At 45.1% G+C, this 23009-nt stretch overlaps 1 protein-coding gene across 6 annotated transcripts in view; it reads right to left on the reverse strand.

Moving 5' to 3' along the window:
• DDX60 (DExD/H-box helicase 60) overlaps positions 1 to 23009 on the reverse strand; it is a 147706-nt gene that overhangs the window by 3406 nt on the left and 121291 nt on the right. For 5 of the 6 annotated variants that reach the window (XM_053253119.1, XM_053253118.1, XM_053253121.1 and 2 more), the window contains 8 exons: positions 19496 to 19600; positions 18042 to 18242; positions 16364 to 16468; positions 13597 to 13738; positions 9297 to 9415; positions 7457 to 7604; positions 3701 to 3843; positions 462 to 613 (listed from right to left, as the gene is read on the reverse strand). In XM_053253119.1, coding sequence (XP_053109094.1) covers positions 462 to 613; positions 3701 to 3843; positions 7457 to 7604; positions 9297 to 9415; positions 13597 to 13738; positions 16364 to 16468; positions 18042 to 18242; positions 19496 to 19600 — 1115 coding nt within the window. Of the gene's footprint in view, positions 1 to 461; positions 614 to 3700; positions 3844 to 7456; positions 7605 to 9184; positions 9257 to 9296; positions 9416 to 13596; positions 13739 to 16363; positions 16469 to 18041; positions 18243 to 19495; positions 19601 to 23009 lie in introns of those variants that run through there. The other variant, XM_053253122.1, reaches the window with a different exon arrangement.

The raw sequence follows: 23009 nt of genomic DNA on the forward strand, positions 1-23009 counted from the left end.
ATTGTGACACATCTTCAGGATTCAAAAGTTTTATGTATTGATAAGAATGCACATGGAACTCTTAGATATTGGACATAAAATGGTGCAGTGGGGGAATGACTTGATTAGCAAGCCATAGGTTGCTGGTTCGAATCGCCACTGGTATGTCTCCCAGATTATGGAAAACACATATCAGGCAGCAGCGATATAGGAAGATGGTGAAAGGCATCATCTCGTACTGTGTGGGAGGAGACAGTGGTAAACCCCTCCTGTATTCTGCCAAAGACAACCAGAGGGCTCTGTGGTCGCCAGGAGTTGACACCAACTCGACAGCACACTTTACCTTTAGAAGTGTCATAATTAAAGGAACAACTATCTTACTGTGGAGCTGTTACTCAGTATAAGTGACAGTAACACTTTGTACAAAGCTGTCTGTCTTTTGATTACTTATAATGAATTAAATCAGCAAAGAAATCACTTACCCATTGTCCTGAACCAATCCTACCAAAGAGCCATGTTTATAGAAGTCAAGCACATATGCATTGAGTGGCATAATTCTTCCCTGATTGTCATATTTCCCTGGATAGAGGACAGGAATATTTGCAGCAGTAATACCAATGGTACGCTGTATGACCTGCATAAACAATGTAAAATTGGTTTAATTTCTCTTTAAAATAGTAACCTATCACTGGTACCCACACATCACATAAGGATCCTATTTCCTCATATAGTGTATAATTAAGTCTGTGGGAATGCTCTGTTTTAACATTGGACCCCCCAACACACACACAGAGAGAGAGAAAATCCATGCTTGTTTCTCCTTGTTTGTTTGACTTTAAAGCAGGACTTTAAACCTTTGGCCTTCCAGCTGATGTTGAACTACAATGCCCATTATCTCCAGCCACAATGGCAAATAGAGATAGTGGGTACTAGTCCAACAACAGTTAAAGAGTAAAAGTTGTGCTGTCCTGCTGTAAATCATCTGAGGGTTCGCCAATTTTGATCCAAGCAGCAGTGCAGTTTAATACCCCCTCCTGCCACTATTCAGATACCTGTATTTCTCCCTTGTTTTTTAGAAATATTTTTATGAGTTTGTCCAAAGTTTTTCTTTTTACTGGATACTGGATATTATTAGCAAAACCATTGGTTTAGATTTTTCTCATCCACAAAGTGAATATACCAATATCTACCTCACACTGGCAAGTTATAATTCTTAGTATAGATGAAGTAATCTGATATTTCTAGATTGCAGATAATACACAAGTGAAATAGAATCTGAAGTCCATGAACCTTTTTCATATGGATCCCCAGAATGAAGGTTATGAAGTTTTGCAAAGTCCACCCTCTACACAAGTGGCTCCCATCAACCCTAAATGTGGCTCCCTGACTAACTCTTTATTGGGCCTGTGTAAAGCTTCAGCCAAAGCTAAATACTCTGTACAGTCCTCCTGGCACTATGCAGAGGCAACATGCAGTGCTACACTTTACGGGGGGGGGGGAGGGTGTCTCTACAAGAAACAGTTCTCTTGGTCCCCTGCTAGGGTTGCCATGTTCAAGCTTCCCAAATCTGGGCAGCCTAATTTACATATGCAAATTGTGCTGTGGCTAATTTGCATATAAGGCAAAATATGAAGTGTCTCCTGTCTGGACATCAACCAACAGTTGGGGAATTATCTTTTAATTAACCATTTCAGGCAGCATTTAATACATGGGTAACTTAAATATCCCAACACTTTCTAATATTCCAGTTTAATTTTTAACCTTGTCTAATAAGCTGTGTGTCACCTTAAGTGGCACAGCGGGGAAATTCTTGATTAACAAGCAGAAGGTTGCAGGTTCGAATGCCCACTGCTAATACATTGGACAGCAGTGACATAGGAAGATGCTGAAAGGCATAATCTCATACTGTGCAGGAGGAGGCAATGGTAAACCCCCTCCTGTATTCTACCAAAGAAAACCATGGGCTCTGTGGGTGCCAGGAGTCAAAATTGACTTAACAGCACACTTTAATAAGCTGTGTGCAGCACTGTCATAGATTCCCTCACCATCTGTTAAAAAACACCCCAGAGTTCCCACAGGCTTTTAAAGAGTCAGACCACTGGTCCATCAGCAGCTTTTCAAGGTTTCAGGCAGAAGACTTTTGCAGCCCTACGTAGAGATGTCAAGGATTGAACCTGGGACCTTACTTGGAGGGCAGATGCTCTACCATTGAGCTACAGCCCAATCCCCAAAAGGTAAGTTCAAAAGCATTCTGCTCACTTGAAATATACAAATAGTATAGTTAAGCATCAAAAAAAGAACACCCCAAAGAAGCTCAGGCTTTGGCAAACTCCCATAGGAAAGGAATCCCACAGATGAAGGCAGCAACTAAAAACACCTCTTTACATTCCCTTCCTTTTAAAATTGGGTTCACAGAGGGAATAAGCAAGGGAGGAGGGGGAATGTTTTGAAGAAATCTAAAAGACTCTAGATTTAGCCCCATACTTTCGGTTTCCTCCTGAGGGGAATTTCCAGTCCAATCCTCTCACCTGCCCCCCCCCCCCCCGCAAAAGGGGAGGAAGATCTGCTGCTGCAACAACCACCATGGGACGGGAGAGATCGAGCCAGGGAAAGAGACTCCCTGCCTCCTCCCTCCTCCAGGCGGAAAGGAGAAGGAGATGATGGAGGGGAGGCTGGGAAGGTGCAGAGGGTGGGGGGTGTCTCCCCCTGTGCCCAGGGTGGGAAAAGGAATATTAATGCTGGTTGGTTGGGATAATAAACTTCCCATGGATCTGCCTTATCCATCTCACACACACACACACACCCCATTTCTACACTTTTGGGCTTGAGAAGCTGCTGCCCCCCAGAAAATGAAGGAAGGACACTGCTCAGCAGTAGTAGTACTTTAGCCTCCAAATCAGTGATGGAGCAGGTAAAGAGCCATCTCTGTCGGAGGCATAGTACAAATGTTAGAGTACTAACAAACTGAGACAATAATCTTCAACACTTAATACAATATAGAAGTTGTTAAAAAGCTTAAATCACAAAATGTATTATTGACCTGTTTTGACTCTCTGTTCACCCCGTGTGTTGAACACTCTCTACTGCTGCCTGTGGGGAAGTGGAAGGGGTGGCAGGGGAGACCTAACTGGGGCTGCTGCCACCGCCAGCCTGCTCCTCCTCCCAGCTTGTGCTCCTGCTGTGACTGATGACATTGTCACATGCTGTGCACTGTGGACTGCACAGGCGCATAGCATCATAGGACACAGAAGCAGCTGGGCAGACAGGAGGAGGCTGCTCTCTCAGCTCTCCCAGCCAGCTTCAGAGGTGCTCAGGCGCCGTGGGGGAAATCTGGGCAAACCGGCCTGCACAGGTAAAATCCAGGCAAATCAGGGTGAAATCCAGGCACAGAGCAGAGAAGCCAAAATCCGGGCGCTACGCAGAATTCCAAGGGACATGGCAACGCTAGCCCCTACACTACGTTGGAAGGTGTGCATGAACAGCTGGGAAGTGTAGCCTTTCCCAGTGCTTTCCCCACAGATCTCTTAAGAGAGGGCTCCATCTCTCCTTAAGGGCCCTCCCAGCAATGAGGAAAGCACAGTACCGTGCAGAGCTCAGCACAGTGGGAAATTCTCCTCGCATTGAAGGGGTTTTGCCAAAGGGCCCCTACCCTACTTGAAAAATAGTGAAGATCACTGCTTTAGTAATACAAAGGGAGCAAGTATACAGCTTTCCCACTTACACTGTTGACTGTCCTTGCGTCCAGTAAATCAAGATCTGTATTTCCTGAAAGGCACACAAAAGGTGACACTGCAGTTCTTCCCTGGTCACAGCTCATTAAATGAGATGCAAGTTGAGAGTCAGGTTGTTCATTTCTTGAAAAATCTAAAAAACAACAACAACAAACCATTGCAAAATGTGAATTTATGAATAGGTGCCCAACGTTACAGTAATCTGATATGAGAGAAATGTCAAGGAATATAAAAGCATTTTTTATATTGGATTTTCCCAAATGCTCAATTTTTTATTTTACCTATTTTATTTATTTGTTTATTCATTCATTCAGTTTATATACTCCCCTTCCTAAAGTGGCAGTTTACACTAAAATCAAAAATTTATCCCAATCAAAATAAAAAATCCATTAAAAGCAAATTAAAATTAAAATTAATGCTAAATATCATTAAAAGCCAGGCTAAAATGTGGGTCTTTAAGGCTCTCCTGAAGGCCTCCAAGGAAGACAATCCTCTTATATCCACAGGGAGCGTATTCTACAATCTAAGGGTGACAACAGAGGAGGCCCTATTACAGGTTGCCACCAGATGAACTGGTGGCATCTGAAGACAAACCCCACCTGATGATCTCAAAGAGCAGTGGGGATCTCGAAGAGAAAGGTGCTCTCTCAGGTAACCTGGACCTAAGCCATTCAGGGCTTTAAAGGTAATAACCAGCACTTTGTACCTTGCCTGGAAACATATCAACAACCAATACAACTGTTTAAGAACAGACATAATGTGGTCTCCGTGATACACCAGAGACAACCTGGCTGCCGCATTTTGAACTAACAAGTTTCCAAGGAACAAAGACAGTTCTCACTAATTTTTTTCATCTGTATGCAGAATGAATTTTGTTCAATAACAAGGCAGTATGTGCACACATGCATTCAGAATGGGGCCTTCCTGATTCAACCTGAGCGGGATCTAAAATTAATTGAGCAGACATCAAAAAACGTGTGAGCGTGTGCACACACGTGCACATCTTAGAGGGAACACTGAGTCCTACATAGAACTCACTGCAGTAGTCCAACCTGGAGATGTACTAGCTGGTGTACCATTGTTTTCAGGTCATTCTCTTAAAGGAACAGGCGGAGTTGTTGAATCAATCACAGCAGGTAAAAAGGACTCCTGGCCACAGCCTCAACCTGAGCCACCAGGATCAGACTGGGGTCCGAGAGCACTGCCAAGCTATGAACCTGTTTATTCTGGGGAAGTGTAACCCCGTCCAGAATAGCAAGTTCTATCTCATCTTGCAGATTACGACTCCAACATTGAGCACCGCCATCTTGCTTGGATTCAGCCTCAGTTTATTATTCCTCATCCCATTACTGCCTGTAGGCAGGCATTTAAGGGGCTAATGCCATTTCCTAATATTGATGACAAGGAGAAATAGATTTGGGTGTCATCAGTATATTGATAACACCTGGCACCAAATCCCCTGATGACCTCACCCAGCAGTTTCATGTACATGTTAAAAAGCATCCTTCAGATGGGATTTATGCTGTGTATTATCCAATTAAAGATGAGTCCTCCTCCATTTGCACTCCAGTCATCTACCTTGCTGCTTCAACTCCCGTAGCTCTTCTATATAAAGGTAAAGTGTGCCATCGCGTCGGTGTCGACTCCTGGCGACCACAGAGCCCTGTGGTTTTTCTTTGCTAGAATACAGGAGAGGTTTACCATTGCCATCTCCTGCACAGTATGTGATGATGCCTTTCAGCATCTTCCTATATCGCTGCTGCTCGATATAGGTGTTTCCGGGGATTTGAACCAGCAACCTCATGCTTGCTAAGCAAGTCATTTCCCCGCTGCGCCATTCGGTGGTTAGCTCTTCCATATACCATGGAGCTAATTTTGAAGCAGATCGGAGAGGATGCTTAGGAACTATCGTGTCTACTGCCCTATTAAGTTCTCTGTTCCAAAAATCCACCAGGGCATTGACAGAATCACAAGCAGAACCAATTCCAAAACCTTCCAAAGCCCTTTGGAATCCTACTGGATCCAAGAACCTTCTCGGGTAGATCATTCTAATAGGTATCCATGACAGTGAGGAGACCCCACCCATGGAACACCCCCCCCCCTTATCCAAGCAAAAAACCAAATCCAGCGTGTGAACAGCAACATGCATAGGTCCCAGGACTAATTGAGATGGTCCACAGTTGTCATGGTAGCTATGAACTCCTAAGCAGCAACAGACATGCTAGTCTCAAAGTGGATGTTGCAATCATGCAGCACCAAACGCTTGGGTGACTCCAAGACCAAGTCAGAGACCAGTTCCATCAGCTCAGGGAGTCGGTTAGTCAGCGGGGTGGGCGGTTAACCAACAAAATCCCCAATCTATCCCAAGCCCCAGCCTACGATACACACACTCAATATAAGTCAATTCTCTCACAGGAATCCTGGTAAGGGAAATGTTATTCTTATGGACCACAGCCACTCTATCACTTCCCCCTGCCGCCAACCTCCCCTAACCTGCTCAGCAACAGAAAACCCTGGAGGAAGAAGTTGGGCCCACACAGGACCACTAGCATCTCCCAAACCAGGTCTCAGTTATACAAGCCAGGTCAGCTCCTTCATCCACGATCAAATCATGGATAGTTTTGATCTTATTTTGATTCAACCTGGCATTACAAAGGAGCATGGTTAGGTTCAGTGAGGAGTTGGAACTACTCTCCAAGGCCTGAGAGTTGACCAGGCAGCTGGAAGACAAAACAGTAATTAAATTACTGGACTCCCCTTTCCTGTAACAGCATGGTGGCCTGCCAATGCCTGATCCTCTATTCCCCACTACTACTGAAATAGGCACCCCAGCCTCACCCCACCCCTGCTCCATATATGTGCCCATGTTTCTCTCTCTCTCTCAGAACAAAAAGAACAAATGATTCAGGTAAGACATTACACTAGTTCAGGTTTAATTCCACTTGAGGAAAAATAAAGGTTTCATACAGTATATAGGAGAACCTTGTTAATCGAGGGTCCAGCACCAGCAGTTTCTGTGGTCGGGTACTGGAAACCCAGCCTTGGTATATGTGAAAATATAATTGGCAGGAAAAGGGTTAAACCCGTGATTTTCGCTACATTTTTACTTGTGGGGGGCATCCTTGGACTCCTTAAGGGCAGTGGAGCATGGTAGGGCACATTATTTGACCCAGATTTTCTATTTGGGGGGTGATTTGGGGTGGTGCGGGAACCTAATACCCCAATTTACATTCACTTTAATGACCCATTATTTGCGGGTTTGCGATCCACACCCCTCCTGCACAGAACAGAACCCTGGCAAATAACTGGGTTCTCCTATATATACAGTTAGCGTTGATCTTCTTGGGAATCAAACTGAAACTGAATGGAAAATGGGTCAAACTTTTATTTTTAATTTCTAATAAGCAATGTTAATTGGTCAAGCATTTCAGCCATCTTGGAGATGGGTAGAAAAAAACCTACATTCCTAACATTGATGACCAAAAAAAAAGTGTGCTGTTGTTTTAAATAGTTTGCTGAGGGATATAAAATTTTTCATTAATTTTAAGAAGACATTAACATGGAAGATGTGGCTTTGAGATGTCAGCACACAGTTTTACCAATCTATTGAGTGAACCATAATGGAAAGCAGGTTGGCCTGAGGCACAGGGAGTTGCAGAAGGATTGGCAAAAATCACCCCTCCACCCACTCACACAAGTTCCACTCACACAAGAATTAGTCTGGGTGCTACCCAACACCTACTTACCAAGTTCTGAAAGTGGAAGTTTATATTCTTGATTAAGATCAGCCAAAGTAGACACAATCAGTAGAAACTGCCCAAAATTTTCTTCTATTTTGCAGTTGTACTCATGCAAAGCAGCAGCAAAATCATCAGGAAGATCTTCAAGAAACACCTAAAGGCAACACAAAATGTATTTTGGAGCTAAATAATTCAACCCTGAAAAGCCTTTTCAACTATATAATTACATTTTTTTAAAGCAACAAAATACAAAAGGCTGGCTATATACTCTTCTTTCATATAGCAACTGGACAATATAATTACAGCTTGCCCCTTCTATCTGACATCTTTGAAAACCTCTTAACATTAAAGAGCTGGAATGGTGGCACAGAATGTTCAGTTGCTCAGGAAACTAAACAGTTGCAGTCCAGATTTATGAGAGGAAAAGAAGTTGTCAGTTTAGCAAAGCTTCCATAGGGGATGGCTGAAAACCAGAAAAAAGTCCCAAGACCTAAGGAAGCTAAGAGACAGGGAGTCCAGAAGCAACAAGAATGAAGAAAGGGGGGGAAACCTAGATAATGAACTGAAAAGGAAAATAAACCTGAAAGAACTGTAAGAGAGAATTACGCTTGAGAAAAAGGAAATGGGTGACACAGAATGAGGCAAGAAGGGGCTGTTGAGAGATGGGCCTCTGATTTTTTAAAAATACCTCACAACACTTAAAATCAAAAGTGGCTTCATGCTGTGTATGGGTGAGGATAAGACAGTAATCATGGAGCTGAAAAGCAGATCCCCTCAACAGGTTAGAGAGTGCGGTCTCTACCCGAGGGCCACGGTTGTGTGTATGCTTGGGCTGCTTGCAGCCCTACCACACACACAGACTTGGATGCCTAGAGCGCCTGACTCCCAGGGGATTCCCTCAATACACTGCACACAGTGTATGGTGCTTTGTGGGATACCTGGAGGTCAGGATGCATTTCCCCAGCCTCCAGACCAGAACTCTGTGCTGCTGGGCGCAGTGCGCATCATGTGGGCATGCAAGCTGGGCATCCCATATGTGGACCTTGCTTGTCTGGGTGGAAGGTAAGCTGGACCTTGCCTTCCCCCCATGGCCTCCCCGCCTGCCAACAATGGTCGTGTGCATGACATTGATATATGGTAGAAACATGGAGCAAAAGAGCAATGAAAAGTAGGATTTTGGCAAAACTGGAAAGTAGCACTACTGATGAGCATGGAATGAGCAGGTAAGAAATGATTGGGGACCATGGGCCAAGGACATATATGGTCGCTAGGTCTAGGCCTCAAAAGCATAAAAAGGGGGGAAAATAATCCCTGCCTAGATCCTGATATGGATATTTTGTTCATTCTGGCTTCTGTAATTGCAGTATTGCAATCCGTTTTAGGATTAGGACCAAAAATTAGGACCAAAAAAAGCGGGGGCATGGAGGGGCTGGATTCAAAATACTTATCTGCAATCAAAATGACTGCAAACTTTCAATAATTGTATTGTTCCTATTGCCATGAAGTCTCTGAGACCACCAGGCTGACCTAGTGTGATTTGACAGAATGTCCACAAACTTCCACAGCCCAGCACCTATGAGAAGAGAGAATTGTCTGATTGATTGGGATTAACATTTCACAAAAGACTATGAAAAATGGGGGCAAACTAAAAACTGGAAAGCCAACTGGATTTTGCTTGCAACTTTTATGAAACACAAAAGGAAGGGAGTTGCAAATCAAAAAAGCTGTTGTCTTACCTTCTGCCCCCTCTTCTTTTTTTCCTGGACCACCTTCATGTTTCTTGAGCACAGATGCCAGTGGCCTTACCTACATTTTTCAGTGAAAAGCAAAAAAGTTTTGCTCTTACCTTTGACTGGTAAAATTTCTTCATGGGATTAACAGCAGCTGGTAAATGTCTCCTTCCAAAGAGATGTGCCAGCACTAGAACCAACGTTTCCATCACATCTTCACAAAAAACTCTTGATCCTGTTTTGTACCCGTCCCCCCAAAGCATACCAATTAAGTAACCAAAATATCCATTTTGAAGAGAGACAGGGTACTTCTGTTACAATGAACATGCTTACTGTGGACAATTATTTATGCTAGATGAAAACTTGTAACCACAAATGGTCATTTTGTCAATACTGACAAAAAGGCAGTATTTTTATTGAGAAAATTCATTACAAAATAAGAATTTTCTGTATCTTTTCTGCAGGAATTTGTTCTTATTAAAAGTAGCCCAGTAGTCAAGCCAATGGACTCATGGTACTTGATAGTAAGGGTTGGGTTGTGGGCAGTACCTCTGGATGCTGTAGGATCCAGTGTCAAGATCACGAGTGCTGAGTAGACATGGCAAGAATTAGAGTTAAAGCCAGGGTCAAAAGTCAGGTGGACAAAGCATGCCAGGATCAAGCAGTAATCCAGGGTACGGATGTGCATGGTCCGGAGCAGTCCGGGCCGGCACCGAAGGGGGGTCTTCCTTTAAGGGCGGGGAGGGCTTACTTACCCCTCCCGCCGCTTTGCCCCCTCCAGCACCTGTATTTTACTGAGTAATTGGGGCGCTGGAAACCAGCCGCCCCCGCCGCCCCCCCGCGAGCGGATTAGGGGCCAAAACTACTGCCGCCGCCCGCCCGCCTTCCCTCCCAGCCGCCCGCCCTCCCTCCCTCCCAGCCGCCTGCCCGAGTCCTCACCAGATGTTGTTCAAAAAAAGAGAGGAGCTCGCGAACAGAGCTCCTCTCTCTGCAAAGTCTCAGCCCTAACTGGGGCCTTGGGCGCGCCGCAAAGGACGCCTGGGAGTTCCGCCGGAGGCCCAGTCTACCCGCCGACAGGGGACGAGACCGGGTAGACCAGGCCTCCTGCCCGATCGCCGGAGGCCCGGTCTACCCGGCCTCGTCCCCTGCCGGCGGGTAGACCGGGCCTCCGGCGGAACTCCCAGGCGTCCTTTGCGGCGCACCCAAGACCCCAGTTGGGGCCGAGACTTTGCAGAGAGAGGAGCTCTGTTCGCGAGCTCCTCTCTTTTTTTGAACAACATCTGGTGAGGACTTGGGCGGGTGGCTGGGAGGGAGGGAGGGCGGCGGCGGCAGTAGTTTTGGCCCCTAATCCACTCGCCGGGGGGCGGCGGGGGTGGCTGGTTTCCAGCGCCCCAATTACTCAGTAAAATACGGGCGCTGGAGGGGGCAAAGCAGCGGGAGGGATAAGTAAGCCCTCCCCGCCCTTAAAGGAAGACCCCCACCCAGACCCGGACCGGCCAGGTCCGAACCGGTCCGGACAGTTCGGAGGCCTTTACAATGGCCTCCAGACCGGTTCGGACACACCCCTAATCCAGGGGGCGAGAGACACAGCCAAAGGTCAGACTGGCAACCAGGAACAAACAGCAAGCCAGTGGTCAGAGATGACCAAGCTCAGCAAACAACCCAGGAGCCAGGATCAAAAGGCCTGAGCTGCTCTGAGACTACAGTGAAGAAGGTGGCCAGTAAGTATCTTTTAAATTAAAAAAATAAAACAGACAAGCCAGGTCAGAGTCAAAGCCATGAGCTGAAGAAGCTAAGCAGACAAAGCAAGATTAGCAGGCACAACACACTGAGGGGAAAGAAACTGTGTTTTTGAGGAAAGGACTTGGTCCAAGATGGAGGCCTTCTGCTACAGCAGGATCCAATGGGCAGTGTGGCTGGGTGGGACCTTTTGACAAGGCTGATGCAGGTCAATGGTCTGCCATATGGAGCAACTCTAGACAGACTCAGTGACTCAGCTAAGTGACTCAGCTCTAGACAGACTCAGTCTCAGGATAAGCAGCTCCTGGCACTGATGCAGTTCAATATCGCAAACTGAGCAGGCCTGAGCTATCAATTAACTGACTTACCACCCACGTATGGCCACCCATGTAAAGCTACCATTTTTTCAACTTGAAAAATTAAGGCACCCTTAAAAATTTTAATGAATATTGCAATACATTAATTTAGGAATAGGTAATATTTCCAGGCCATAATCTACTACAGACAATTCCGCTGCTTGGCTCGGTGGAGGCAGCAGCAGTGTGAATCCAGCTGATGGACATAATAGAGAGGGTGGCACTTTTTCCTCCTGCCCAGCAGCAACCTAGTTGCCCAGTATGGTAGAAAGGTCAGTGAAGGGGTGTGTGCAGCCGCCAGTTCCAAGAGCAACCCAACTATTGAGCATGGTGGAGGGGGCAATTGATGGTCCTCACACCCAGCAGCAACCCAGCTGCCAGGCATGGTGGAGGTGGCAGCTGGCCCTTGCACTCAGCAGTAACCCAACAGTTGATTATGGTGGAGGGGGTTGCTGCTCGCATGAGCAGCAGCCCAGCTGCTATTCTCATTAGAAGGGAGGTGGCCAGCCTTCATGCCCAACAGCAACCCAGCTGCTGGGCTCAATGGAAAAAGGGGCAGCAGGCAATCCTTGCACCCATGGCCAACTCAGCTCCTAGGCTCAGCAGAAGTGGTGGCTGATGGCTCTTCCTAGTAGCAACCCAGTTGATAGGCACAATAGAAGGGGTGGCAGGTGTTTCTCTTGCAGGTGTTTCTCTTGCTGTGGCAGCCCAATGACCAAGCATGGTGGAGGAGTGGCAACTGGTCCTCATGCCCATTTCCAATCCAATAGTTGAGTATGGTGGAGGGGGTGGCATGCAACCCTCTTGCCCAGGGGCAACCCACCTTTTGAGCATGATGGAGGGTGAAGCAAGTGACCATTGCACCTAGCAGCAAGTCAGCTACCAGGTTCAGTGGAGGGAGTGGTGGGTGGCTCTTGCAACCAGGTGTATGTGGAAAGGTCTTGAAGGGATATATCCCAAAGTTTATGCCTTACTAAAGCTATTGTGGAATTATACCCCATCTGGAGGAGGAAAGCAGGTCCAACCCATTACTGTGAGCTCTTTGGGCTATCAGAACTGCCCAGGAGCTTTTATGAGCAAGCAAGGAGATTTATTTATTTTACATTTATATCCCGCTCTTCCTCCGATGAGCTCAGAGTACAGTTATTTTTATCCTCACGACAACCCTGTGAGGTAGGTTAGAAAGAGATGGGACAACAACCCAACAGCAGTCTTAAAGGTATACACTTTCAGCCAAAATTTAAAGGTAACCAGTCAAGCTCTGACCTCAGACAGTCACTGCCCTGTCTTTAGTAGATAGCCATATTGGTAATACATTTTGGGGCATGTAACAGAGCTTGTAAAAAGCTAACTTGCACACAATTCAGATCTAAAGACACTCCCTTAATCCAAATAGCAGCTCCATGAAGGAGATGAGAAGATACCTTTGAGCTGAAAACTTTAACAGCAGCTTGAATATACTGACCACCCCTTAGTGTAGAAACACCAAAGAACAGTACAAGCAGCTGAAGCTTTCTCAGAATCATGACATCTATGTGTGGACCAAGAAACTGAGCAAAGAAACATAAGCCCCAAGTACAGAAACTTTCTATGGCAATTCAGCACTTGCATCTTTTGGTCACATCAAACTTCCAGGACATTCAACTTCCACCCACACTGGCATACAGACTGCCAAGGCACACTCTTCCTCACATCCCATAGGGGCGTGCACAAAACCAGTTGGCCCGGTCTAGTTTTAGTCCAAACTAGACCCGAACCAGACTGGGCCAGTTCAGTTCTGCACCCCCTCAAAACCCATCCCTCCCCCGGTTTCATTTGGGTGTGTGTGATTTTTTAAAAAATTTGCTCACCCCTCTGGGGGCCTGCTCTGAGAGGGGTCTCCGGAGGTTCACCCTCCCCCTGCCAACCTCCATTATGCACCAAATTACTCATCTGAGGCGGTCTTTGGCCTATTCTGGGCCCCACCCCCATTGCGGTGGCCATTTTTGAGGCCACCATGCATACCCAATGGGCCTCTGTGAGGCCCGGAACAGTCCTAAGACTTTTTTAAATTTAAATATTTTTTTTGCAAACCCCCTTGAACAGCTGGAGGCGGAGGGTTCAGTCCGATAACGAACCAAACGTGTGTGTGTGTGTGTTTTGGTTCAATATCAGATAGTCGAACCTGTTTTCACATCCCTAACATCTCATGCTTGGGGTGGAGAGGGGCCTTACAACACAGGTTTTGGGACTAAATTTTGCATTCCTACCCTCTCCTTCTACGAGCAACAGGAGGGAAAGTAGGGGAAGGAAGCAACATGCTGTGGTCATCTAAACTTACCTTCACTGATGGGTCGACACAGCTTATGGAACAGACCTTTCACAAGAAAATCAACTAGGACAATATTGGAAGGTTCATGATAATGCAAATGGGTCACGAGTCCAGTAAATCCTGTAGTATTACCTTCCTGATCCACATATCCCTAAAATATAAAACACAATGAACCTATTCACATGACCAGAGCCTAGGCAGGTGGGCAAGTGGAAGGCTTCACTGAACTAACCTCCCCCCCCCCCGATGATTTCTGTTCCCTCCCCGCCTCCTCTCCTAAGGCCGTCCAGGCCTCTGGGGATCCCACAATGTACTGTGTGCCGAGTGTGGTGCATTGCGGGAGGAGACACACGATTCCAGCAGCTGAGTTAAGGGTGCGCTTGTGCCCTTAACCTCAGCTAAGAGCCAGGCTTAGCAGAAGGGTTAGGCTGGGTGGGAGCGCTGGGATCCATGTGGATCATGGCACTCCACACAAGCAGCCTAATCCATGCTGGGCTGCCCTAGACTAGGTTAGGCTGCTCGTGAGAACAGCCTTACTATGTATTTAGATGGCTTTTCTACCATATCCCAAGAGGCAAGTTACAAGATAAATTATTTTCTTATTATGTCAAGATCAGTGTAAATCCGTGAGCTGAAAAAAATATACATTCTCATGACTATGTAGAATAGTCATAAAGTGTGTGTATGCTGCACAAAAGTAACACAAGCTAACTAAATCAAGTGACACTAAATGTCTGCTGCTTCAACTGCTGCTTTTTATATTTGTTTGGTTTTTATTATATTTTTAATCGTATTTGGCAGCCACCTTGGACTTATTTTTTAAGTGGGAAAATTGGGGTATAATTATCATAATAAATAAAATTATGTTTTAAATCCTGTAATTGTCAGAGAAAGGTGATTAAAATGGTGATCCTCAACTTGTTCCACAGAATATGCTGTATTCCTAGCAGAGTTTTGAAGACTTCAGGTGCCAAGCCAAAAGTAATAGCTGACATCCAGACTAACATATTCATGTCCAAAGATGTTTTGCACATGCAATGCGGGGGGGGGGGCAGTTTTTCACCAATCCCCACTTTTTTCTGCAAGCTTCCATGCCTCCTGAAAATATATTCTTAAGGGACCTTCAGGGACATATTTTGGGGGATACAGAGAGTTGCAAGAAGGGAGAATCAGCAAAAAAAAATCGACTGTCCGCCATTGCACACACAAAATGTTATTTATCACACATGTTAGTCTGGATGTCAGTCGCTTACTTACATTCAGTACAATATACTGTCCATGGAAGAGCTGGGTGTCTGCGCTGTCTCCTTGCAGCCCCAAATCATGTCCTCCTGAGCTCAGAGAGGCTCTGTTGTAGGGATGTGCACGGAACCGGCTGGACCGGTTCAGTTTGAGTCTGGACTGGACTCGAACCAGACCAGGCCAGCACCCCCTCAAACCCCCCATTCGGTTCGGTCCGGTGGGTCCGGTGGGTTCATGGACCGGGCCAGCACCCCCTCAACACCCCCCACCAATTCGGTTCGGTCCGGGTGGGTTCGCGGACCATTTTCCTATAGATAGATAGATAGATAGATAGGTAGGTAGGTAGGTAGATAGATAGATAGATAGACCTTATTCCCCCTTAGGGGAGTTCCTGGAGGCAGCGTGGGGTGGTCCGCAGAGGTTCCCCCCTCCCTCTACCGGCCTCCGTTATGCCCTTCGCCTGTTCAGGTGATCTTCGGCCAGTTTTGGGCCTTCACCCAGCAGCCATTTTGGAGGCCGTGTGCCTCTGAACGGCCATGAGGCCTCCAAAATGGCCAAAAAACAGCCGAAGAGTGCCTGAACGGGCATAATGTAGGCCAGCAGGGGGAGGGGGGACCTCCGCGGACCCCCCCCCCCGGAACTCCCCCAAGGGGGAGTAAGGTAAAAATATTTTTAATTTTGGGGGAGGAATGGTCCACCCCCCCCCCCCCAAACATTCAGGGGTGTTTAGTCCAGGGTCGGACCAAAGAGGGGTGGTTCGGTTCGACCCCAAACGGTCAAACCGAACAGGTTCTACATTGAACCTGTTTGCACATCCATACTCTGTAGTTGCTAAGAATTGTGCAAATGCTGCAGTGAAGCAATAATGATGCCGTTCTTAGAAGCAATGCAGCCTCTTCGAGCTCAGGAGGACATGATCTGGGGCTGAAGGGAGACAGAAGAGGCGCCCAGTTCTTGCACGAATGGCACAGAGGTGCACTTAGTTAATTTTGGAGCCTGAACCTAAAGGCCTTTGGAGGCCCCTGTCCCCACTGGAGCCCCCCCCCCCCGCAAGTTAAGCATCATTCCCCTACACACACACACACACACACCATGACAAACACAGTATATTTAACATGTTTGTTCTTGAGGGCAGAAACAGCAACTGAACTCACAAGAATGTAAGAATATAAAACAGGTATATTTATGCAAATATGCAGTAGCAGAAACATTTCAACAAGCAACTTAACATATTCCCATTCCACCTATTTCTTTCCCCACTCCCCACTCTGTCTCTCAAGCACCCAGCACAGATCATAACAGTGACCACACCACCCAGGACAGACTAATGAGGATTTGGGGGCCCCTGGGGTGTGCGGGTGCCCTGGACTTCTGCCCCAAAGTCCAGAGGAAAGAGTACCACTGGGGTGGCGTGCTGTGCTGCTGTATGCGAGTCAGTGTGCATGCAGCAAGTGTGCTGCTGATACAATGCATCAGAATACACAAAAATGTGAGACACAACCACTTGATTAAATAAGATAACTTGAAATCTTACCTCCTTCACCAGATACTGTAAGCAAAATAAAAAATAGAGCTTTAATATCTCCACGGCCCTTGGTTGTTTGAAGGACATAAGTGAATGCTTCAGCACTGACAAAACCTATTGGGGAAAAAGAGATTAATGCATTGCTAGCACACACGCATGCACAAGTACATCTCAAACTGCCTGCCCAGTCCCAATCCCGAAGCTCCACACAAGCAGCCTGGATTAGGCTGCTCATGAGAACAGCCTTATAGAGTCTGACAAGGAATTTACTACTCTGAAAATCTCCATTTATTTTTTTTAAAAATGGACAGGTTTCTAGTCATTTTGTTTTCAGAAGTTGCTTAACTATCACTTTAAAAAGAGGGTCAAATTGAATGGAGAAATGGTGGAGGAGAATAAAACGTTGATGTGAAACTTTTACAACTACATACTGCTTCTATTCTTTGACCTCAAAGAAGTCAGTGAGGCTGTAGTCTCCCATACCCTCACTCACTTGCCTTTTTAAAAAAATGCAGTATATACTATAATGGTTATTTTTTTTGCTGCAGAACTGAAACTGAATAGTACATGTTGTGCCGTGCTGTTTTTGTTAAGTGATATGTCTGCAGTTATTAGCCTTCATTTCTTCACTACTGTTCTATCCTTGTACTGTCAATACTTTATGACACATGGAAGTTTGTCTTTGCAGCTGGTGTAATGCTCAATGCAGTCAGACAAGGTGGTTGTTTCTGTTTCTTGCTTGGGGGTACATTTGACCCCCACACTGCTTTAGTAAAGTATACATTTTCCCCCCAGGCAAGGCTAGGAACATGTAAACAATGCCTGGAACCCACAGGAATGTCGTGTAGCCTCCCAGTAACCAGGAGAACAATACAGAAGACATCCAATTGAAAACATGGCTAATAAATCTTCCCTTTGTTTAGGAACATAGGAAGTTGCCATATACTGAGTCAGACCATAGGTCCATCTAGCTCAGTATTGCCTACACAGACTGGCAGCGGCTTCTCCAGGGTTGCAGGCATGAATCTCACTCAGCCATATGCCTTGTAATCCCCCACCCCCGAGTTACAGTACTACCTGCATATACTTCATAACCTTGTGGGTTTCCAAATCCTTGTGTGTAAATCTTTGTAGATATATCATGTACAAACAACCACTTTGTATATAATTGTGCTTTGGCAGTTCGTTGGTTCAATAAAAAAAATCTTGTCCTATTAAAAAAACAAAAATCTTGTCCTATCTTGGGAGATGCCAGGGAGGGAACTGGGAACCTAGAAGCTCTTCCCAGAGTGGCTCCATCCCCCGAGGGGAATCTGATACAGTGCTCACACATCAAGTCTCCCATTCATATGTAACCAGGCAGACCCTGCTGAGCTAAGGGGAAAAGTCATGCTTGCTACCACAAGACCAGCTCTCCTCTCCTGTTTCATAAGAACAGACTTGATTCAGTCTTTAACATCTGGAATCTGGGACCAAAAGTAGAATGCAAGTTTGGACATCAGCATTTAATGTTGATTTTCTAATTTTTAGAATCAAGAAAAAACAATAATTTTTAAGAAGTTGAACTAAATGCATTGGTTTGAAAACTGTCAAAGTAGAAAACTAGAGACTGGTTATTTAAGTTAGAAAGGCATCATAAAATGTTTTCATTAATTAAGAAATATTTTCATAAAGGTAGGCATATTACCTTTGCTTTTGCATCCTCTTTATCATCTGCTTTAGAAGCCAACAACATGAGTCTCAAAATCAAAGAAATATTTAGAGGAAACTGTCCTCGAAGTTCAGGTACATTTGATTTCATGAGCTTCTGTATTTTGGGTAGTGGAATGTCATAAAAAAAGACATTTCCCAACAAATCTTGACCACGTCGCCCAGCACGCCCAGACATCTATGAAGCAGTCAAAATTAGGAATCAGAGCAAAATCAACAGACAACATAAAACTCAGAGTTCTAACAATATGATGGGATTAGATGAATGAAGTGTAGAGGCAGACATAATAGAAAAAATCACCCTGTACAGGGTACCACATGGCTAGTATCATATTTAAATTGATTCACAATCTCCTACATATTTCTGAGCATAGAAAACAGCCTGTGCATGTCATTAGCATTCAGGATGAGCACAAACAATATAGGAAGCATTCCATTTCCACATGGACACAGCTATGTAGTGGGAGGGATTGCCAAAGGGCTCAGTAGAGCCCTCTCCCACTCTTGCATCTCCTGTGCATCTGGCCCATGTGTATGATTTCTACAGAACATGAGACCATTACACAGGTCCAACACGTTAATCCAGTCATCCCTCTGCTCTCCATGACCAGATAAACTCGTGGTCTGGGACGCCGCAAAGGACTGCAATAGCTAGATAATGGTTTGGGGGTGTTAAGGTCCCAATCTCTCATGACAGCCAGAACTCAGATCCTGAGCAGGAAGAGCAAGGAAAATCTCTATCACTAAGACCAGCTGCTGAGATATAAGCCCTAGGACCTCAGCAGTGATAAACCAGGCAATGAAGAACCGCAAGAACCTGATCATGGACACCCAGAGATGGACCCCCTAGATCATCAGATCTAGATGTACATGAAACGTATCCCCCTTCAGTGTCTGCTCACCAGTACAGACAAGACATCAGGCAGGAGGGGGCTGAGAGAAGATGGGATGTTTCGTCCCAGGCCTGAGGACTGCCTCTCTAGGGAGCCACACCCTGCAATGCAGGGTGGAGGGGAAGTCTGAGGGGAAGTAATCAGGCCCAAGAGATGTAAATGGACTTAGTTGGAGCTGCCATTTCTGACCGATCAGCTTGTCCCTTGGAGCTCTCTGAGGTTCTTGACTTTCAGGGCTCAATAGGAGACCAGGACAGGACACGAGGATGCATAATATTCACATTCAGTTTAATTCCTTGTGTTCTGCAATGTATGTGTGCTAAAAGCTGGCTGGGGAATGGGATGAAGGGGGGAAAGTGTACGTCACACCTGATTCCAGTTCCTCCCCATGTGTATTGCTGTGTTCACCCAGCTATGCATCTGCATTGTTTTATATATTAAAAAACTTGTATATTTATTGTGCCCACCTTAAAAAAAGAGCTTTTGATGTTTTATACATTTGTTTATAAAATATAATATCCTTATTATAATTCAATACCTGTCTATAGTTCAAAGCATCCAAATATACAGAATTCTGCACAAAGACCACAGATTTACATGGCATGTTGATTCCCAAAGCCAAGGTTCCTGTAGCTGTCACCACCTTAAAATTAAAAATTAAAATGTCACCACCTTATAATTTCACAAGATGGCAGCTAACATTAAATATCAATGATGTAATACAACAAAGTTGTTCACACAACCAGCCCTACCCGATAAAACAGGGCTACCCCAAATAAGCCTAGTCATGTGCAGTGCCAGGATAGCATCTGATCCTGGCACTCCACCCCGGGGAGCCCTGTTTTGAAACCCTGGATAAAAGTGGGCGCACTTCATAGGAACATAGAAAACTGCCATATACTGAGTCAGACCATTGGTCTATCTAGCTCAGTATTGTCTTCACAGACTGGCAGCTTCTCCAAGGTTGCAGGCAGGAATCTCTCTCAGCCCTATCTTGGAGAAGTACCTCACACCCAGGTCATGTGGGCACCTGGGCTGCTGGCAGCTTCTACAATAAAGCTGGGGTGTGTGTGTGAGAAAGAGCAGCCTGGCAACCGGGAGATATGCCAATGCACCGTGCTGCTGGCTTCCTTCTCCACACCTCTTGTTCAACATGCCCCTTGCCACCACGCCATTCGTGTGGGCATGTGATCAGTGAAGCCCTGTTTGGGCCCTGGATCATGTTGGGGAAGGTAGGTAGGATCCTGCATTTCCCCCAGCCCTTGCCAGCCCCAGTGGTAATGTGAACAACCTTAACATCTGGCTATGTAGCCAGCAGATATGTAGGTTTTACAGAAATTTTTGAGTTGGAAAATGCAAATGTCTCCATTTGCCTAAAATTTGCACCATTTTCCCCATCATGAATTATTATACACATTTTCTTTATACCCTCAATAGATTGTGATCAGATTTGGCATGTTATTTGATTAGTACAGGTTTGGTTTTTTTTAAAGCACCCCATCATATTAATTTCCCCTCACTGTATCTCAAAAGTTTTAGTAAAAAAATTACAAATGGAATTTTCCACTCCATAGCAGACAGGAATGCATAGAGAAAAAAGAAATTAAGGTTACAATTCTAAAAGAGCAAGTCAACAATTACAACAAATACAATGAATATTTATATACCACTTTTCAATAAAAGTTCCCAAAGCAGTTTCAAAGATTAGTGGAGCAAACTGAATTAACTCCAGTCAGTGAATTTTACTCTTATTCAATGTCTATTCTGTTTCTTCTCAAGGCTCAGGATGATTCACAATTTAGATGAAAATTAAATGTTGCATAACAAAATGTTTAAAATACATACATCTATATATTTAATTATCTTAAATGTACCGGTTGCTAATCTCATGTATGGCAGCTCTCACGAGAGTTCGGAGAGCTGCCGGATAGCAATAGGGATGAGTGGGGGTGAGAAAATGGTGGCAGCCAGCCGGCAGGCCCAGGAGTTAACGGCAGCAGCTGGCCAATGGCCAGCCAGGACAACAGAAAGTGGAAAGCCCGGTTGGGGCTGGGGCGGGGGGAAAGAGAAGAAGTGGGCGGGCCCACCAACCAGTAAGTGCAGGGGAAGCGGGTGGGGGAAAGAAGAGGCGGGGCAGTCGGAAAGCGGGGGGGGGGGGGAGGCAGAGAAGACCAAATATAGATTACAAACCATAAATTTATCACTTCCATCCAGCATGAGGGGTGAGTCAAAAGGAGAAAAGGAGTAGCTGGATCATTCTCCTCCTACCTCCTTTTCCTTTATTTTTCTTTCTTTAACACATTTAACACATTTCTATACCGTCCTAAACTCATGTCTCTGGGTGGACTTTCTTACCAGTCTCTCTGCCAGATCGGCATGTTCCTTCCCTGGGCACATTCAACAAAAGAGACCCCTGCACACAGGCTACCTGCACCAGGAGCAGATTCATCAATGGACTTTCATGTATTAAATTGGGAATCTATTCCCGATTCCCAATTTAAATGTGATAATGGACATTCCTATAGAAAAAGAACATTCCCATAGAATGTACCACATAGCTAGTGTCATATTTACATTGGGTAATTTATCTTCTATTTGTGCAGCATTAGCAAGCCTTTGTCTACCCAGGCAAACGGTCCTTAAGAGTGCTGATATCATACATGTGGGGGACGGTGACCCAATGTATATGTGGGAGCCCTAAAAACTTATTTGTTTGGACTGGCCTTCCTAGGCTTGCAGTTGTTTTCTAAAAGTATTTTAAATGGTGTTAATTGTTTTTGAATTGGTTTTATATTGTTTTTAGCACTATGTTTTTAATTGTGTGTTTTTATGTCTTTTAAAAGCTGTTGTACAACAGAGCCCAGAGCCTCTGGATGGGACGGTTTATAAATGTAATAAATGATAATAATTAATAAATAATAATGTGCTGCCAGCTGTGTGAAGCTGCATAGGGGACATTTAGGGGTAATTACTTATACAGTAGAGTACTTCAGGAGCCAACTCACTCCCATTGCAGCAGAAATTAACAGAGTCTCGGGGCAGCAGCTTATAAGTGTGGAGATTGACTTAAGGTTAAACTAATATAGAAGTATATGATGGTAGGAAAGACCAATATCTAGCTGCTGGCTGCATGGTAGTCAGAGACAGACCTATAGACGCATGTTGCTCAGAGAGAGACCTAGAAGCATTGTGGGAAGAAGAATGAAGTCACTCCCAGGAAGTTCCTGGGTATACTCTATCAAATGAGGGGTCATAGAATTAGAGATAAACAGGAAAGAGAAGAAGACCCTAACTGACTATCTCTACTCCCAATGCCCCTAGTGGTCATTTAGGGTTATTGGTGCAAAAGCTCGATGCCATCTGGAGCTGGATCTCCAATGGTTTTGTACCAGCAGCACCATTCTTAAATCAGATCTAAGTGGGGAGAAGGAGGGAGGATAAGTCAAACCAGCCAATCCCCTTCCTTTCTGCATCACACTCACCTATCACTCATTCATCATTCGGCCAGCTTCCCATTCTCTGCACTCTGCACACCAATAGGGAGGGAAAGGATTGTAGGCATAGTTTCTGATTTGAAAAAGGAAAGAAAACGAGCCCCGCAGAGATTACAATGCAATATATCTGACATTTAATAGCCAGGAAAATATTTAGGACAAATCATCAGAAAAATATTTTGTAGTCAAAGAGAGAGAGTACAAGAGACCCTTGTTATCCATGGTTTCATGGATCGCGGTTTCAAGTATCTGTGGATGGGTCTTAGAGACCAGTTTCTTTATCCGCAGCATGAAATATAGGCAATTTTCACCTATCAGCGGTTCCTGAGTGGTTGGAAATTTTGAAGTGCTGAGCCATCTTGTGGCTGATTTTTAGTTGTTTTTTAAAAAATTAAAAAAATTAAGAGGGGGGCATTACTGGAGAACAAGGTAATATGCTTTTATACCCTTATTAAGGAACCTAACCCCTCCCCCATTCCCACTGACTCAAGGTTTAGTGATTCACGGTTTTCATATTCATCCTAATTGGCGAGAATGGAAACCCTCCAAATAACAAGG

The sequence above is a fragment of the Hemicordylus capensis genome, chromosome 5 (genome assembly GCF_027244095.1).
Source record: "Hemicordylus capensis ecotype Gifberg chromosome 5, rHemCap1.1.pri, whole genome shotgun sequence".
Lineage (NCBI taxonomy): Eukaryota > Metazoa > Chordata > Lepidosauria > Squamata > Cordylidae > Hemicordylus > Hemicordylus capensis.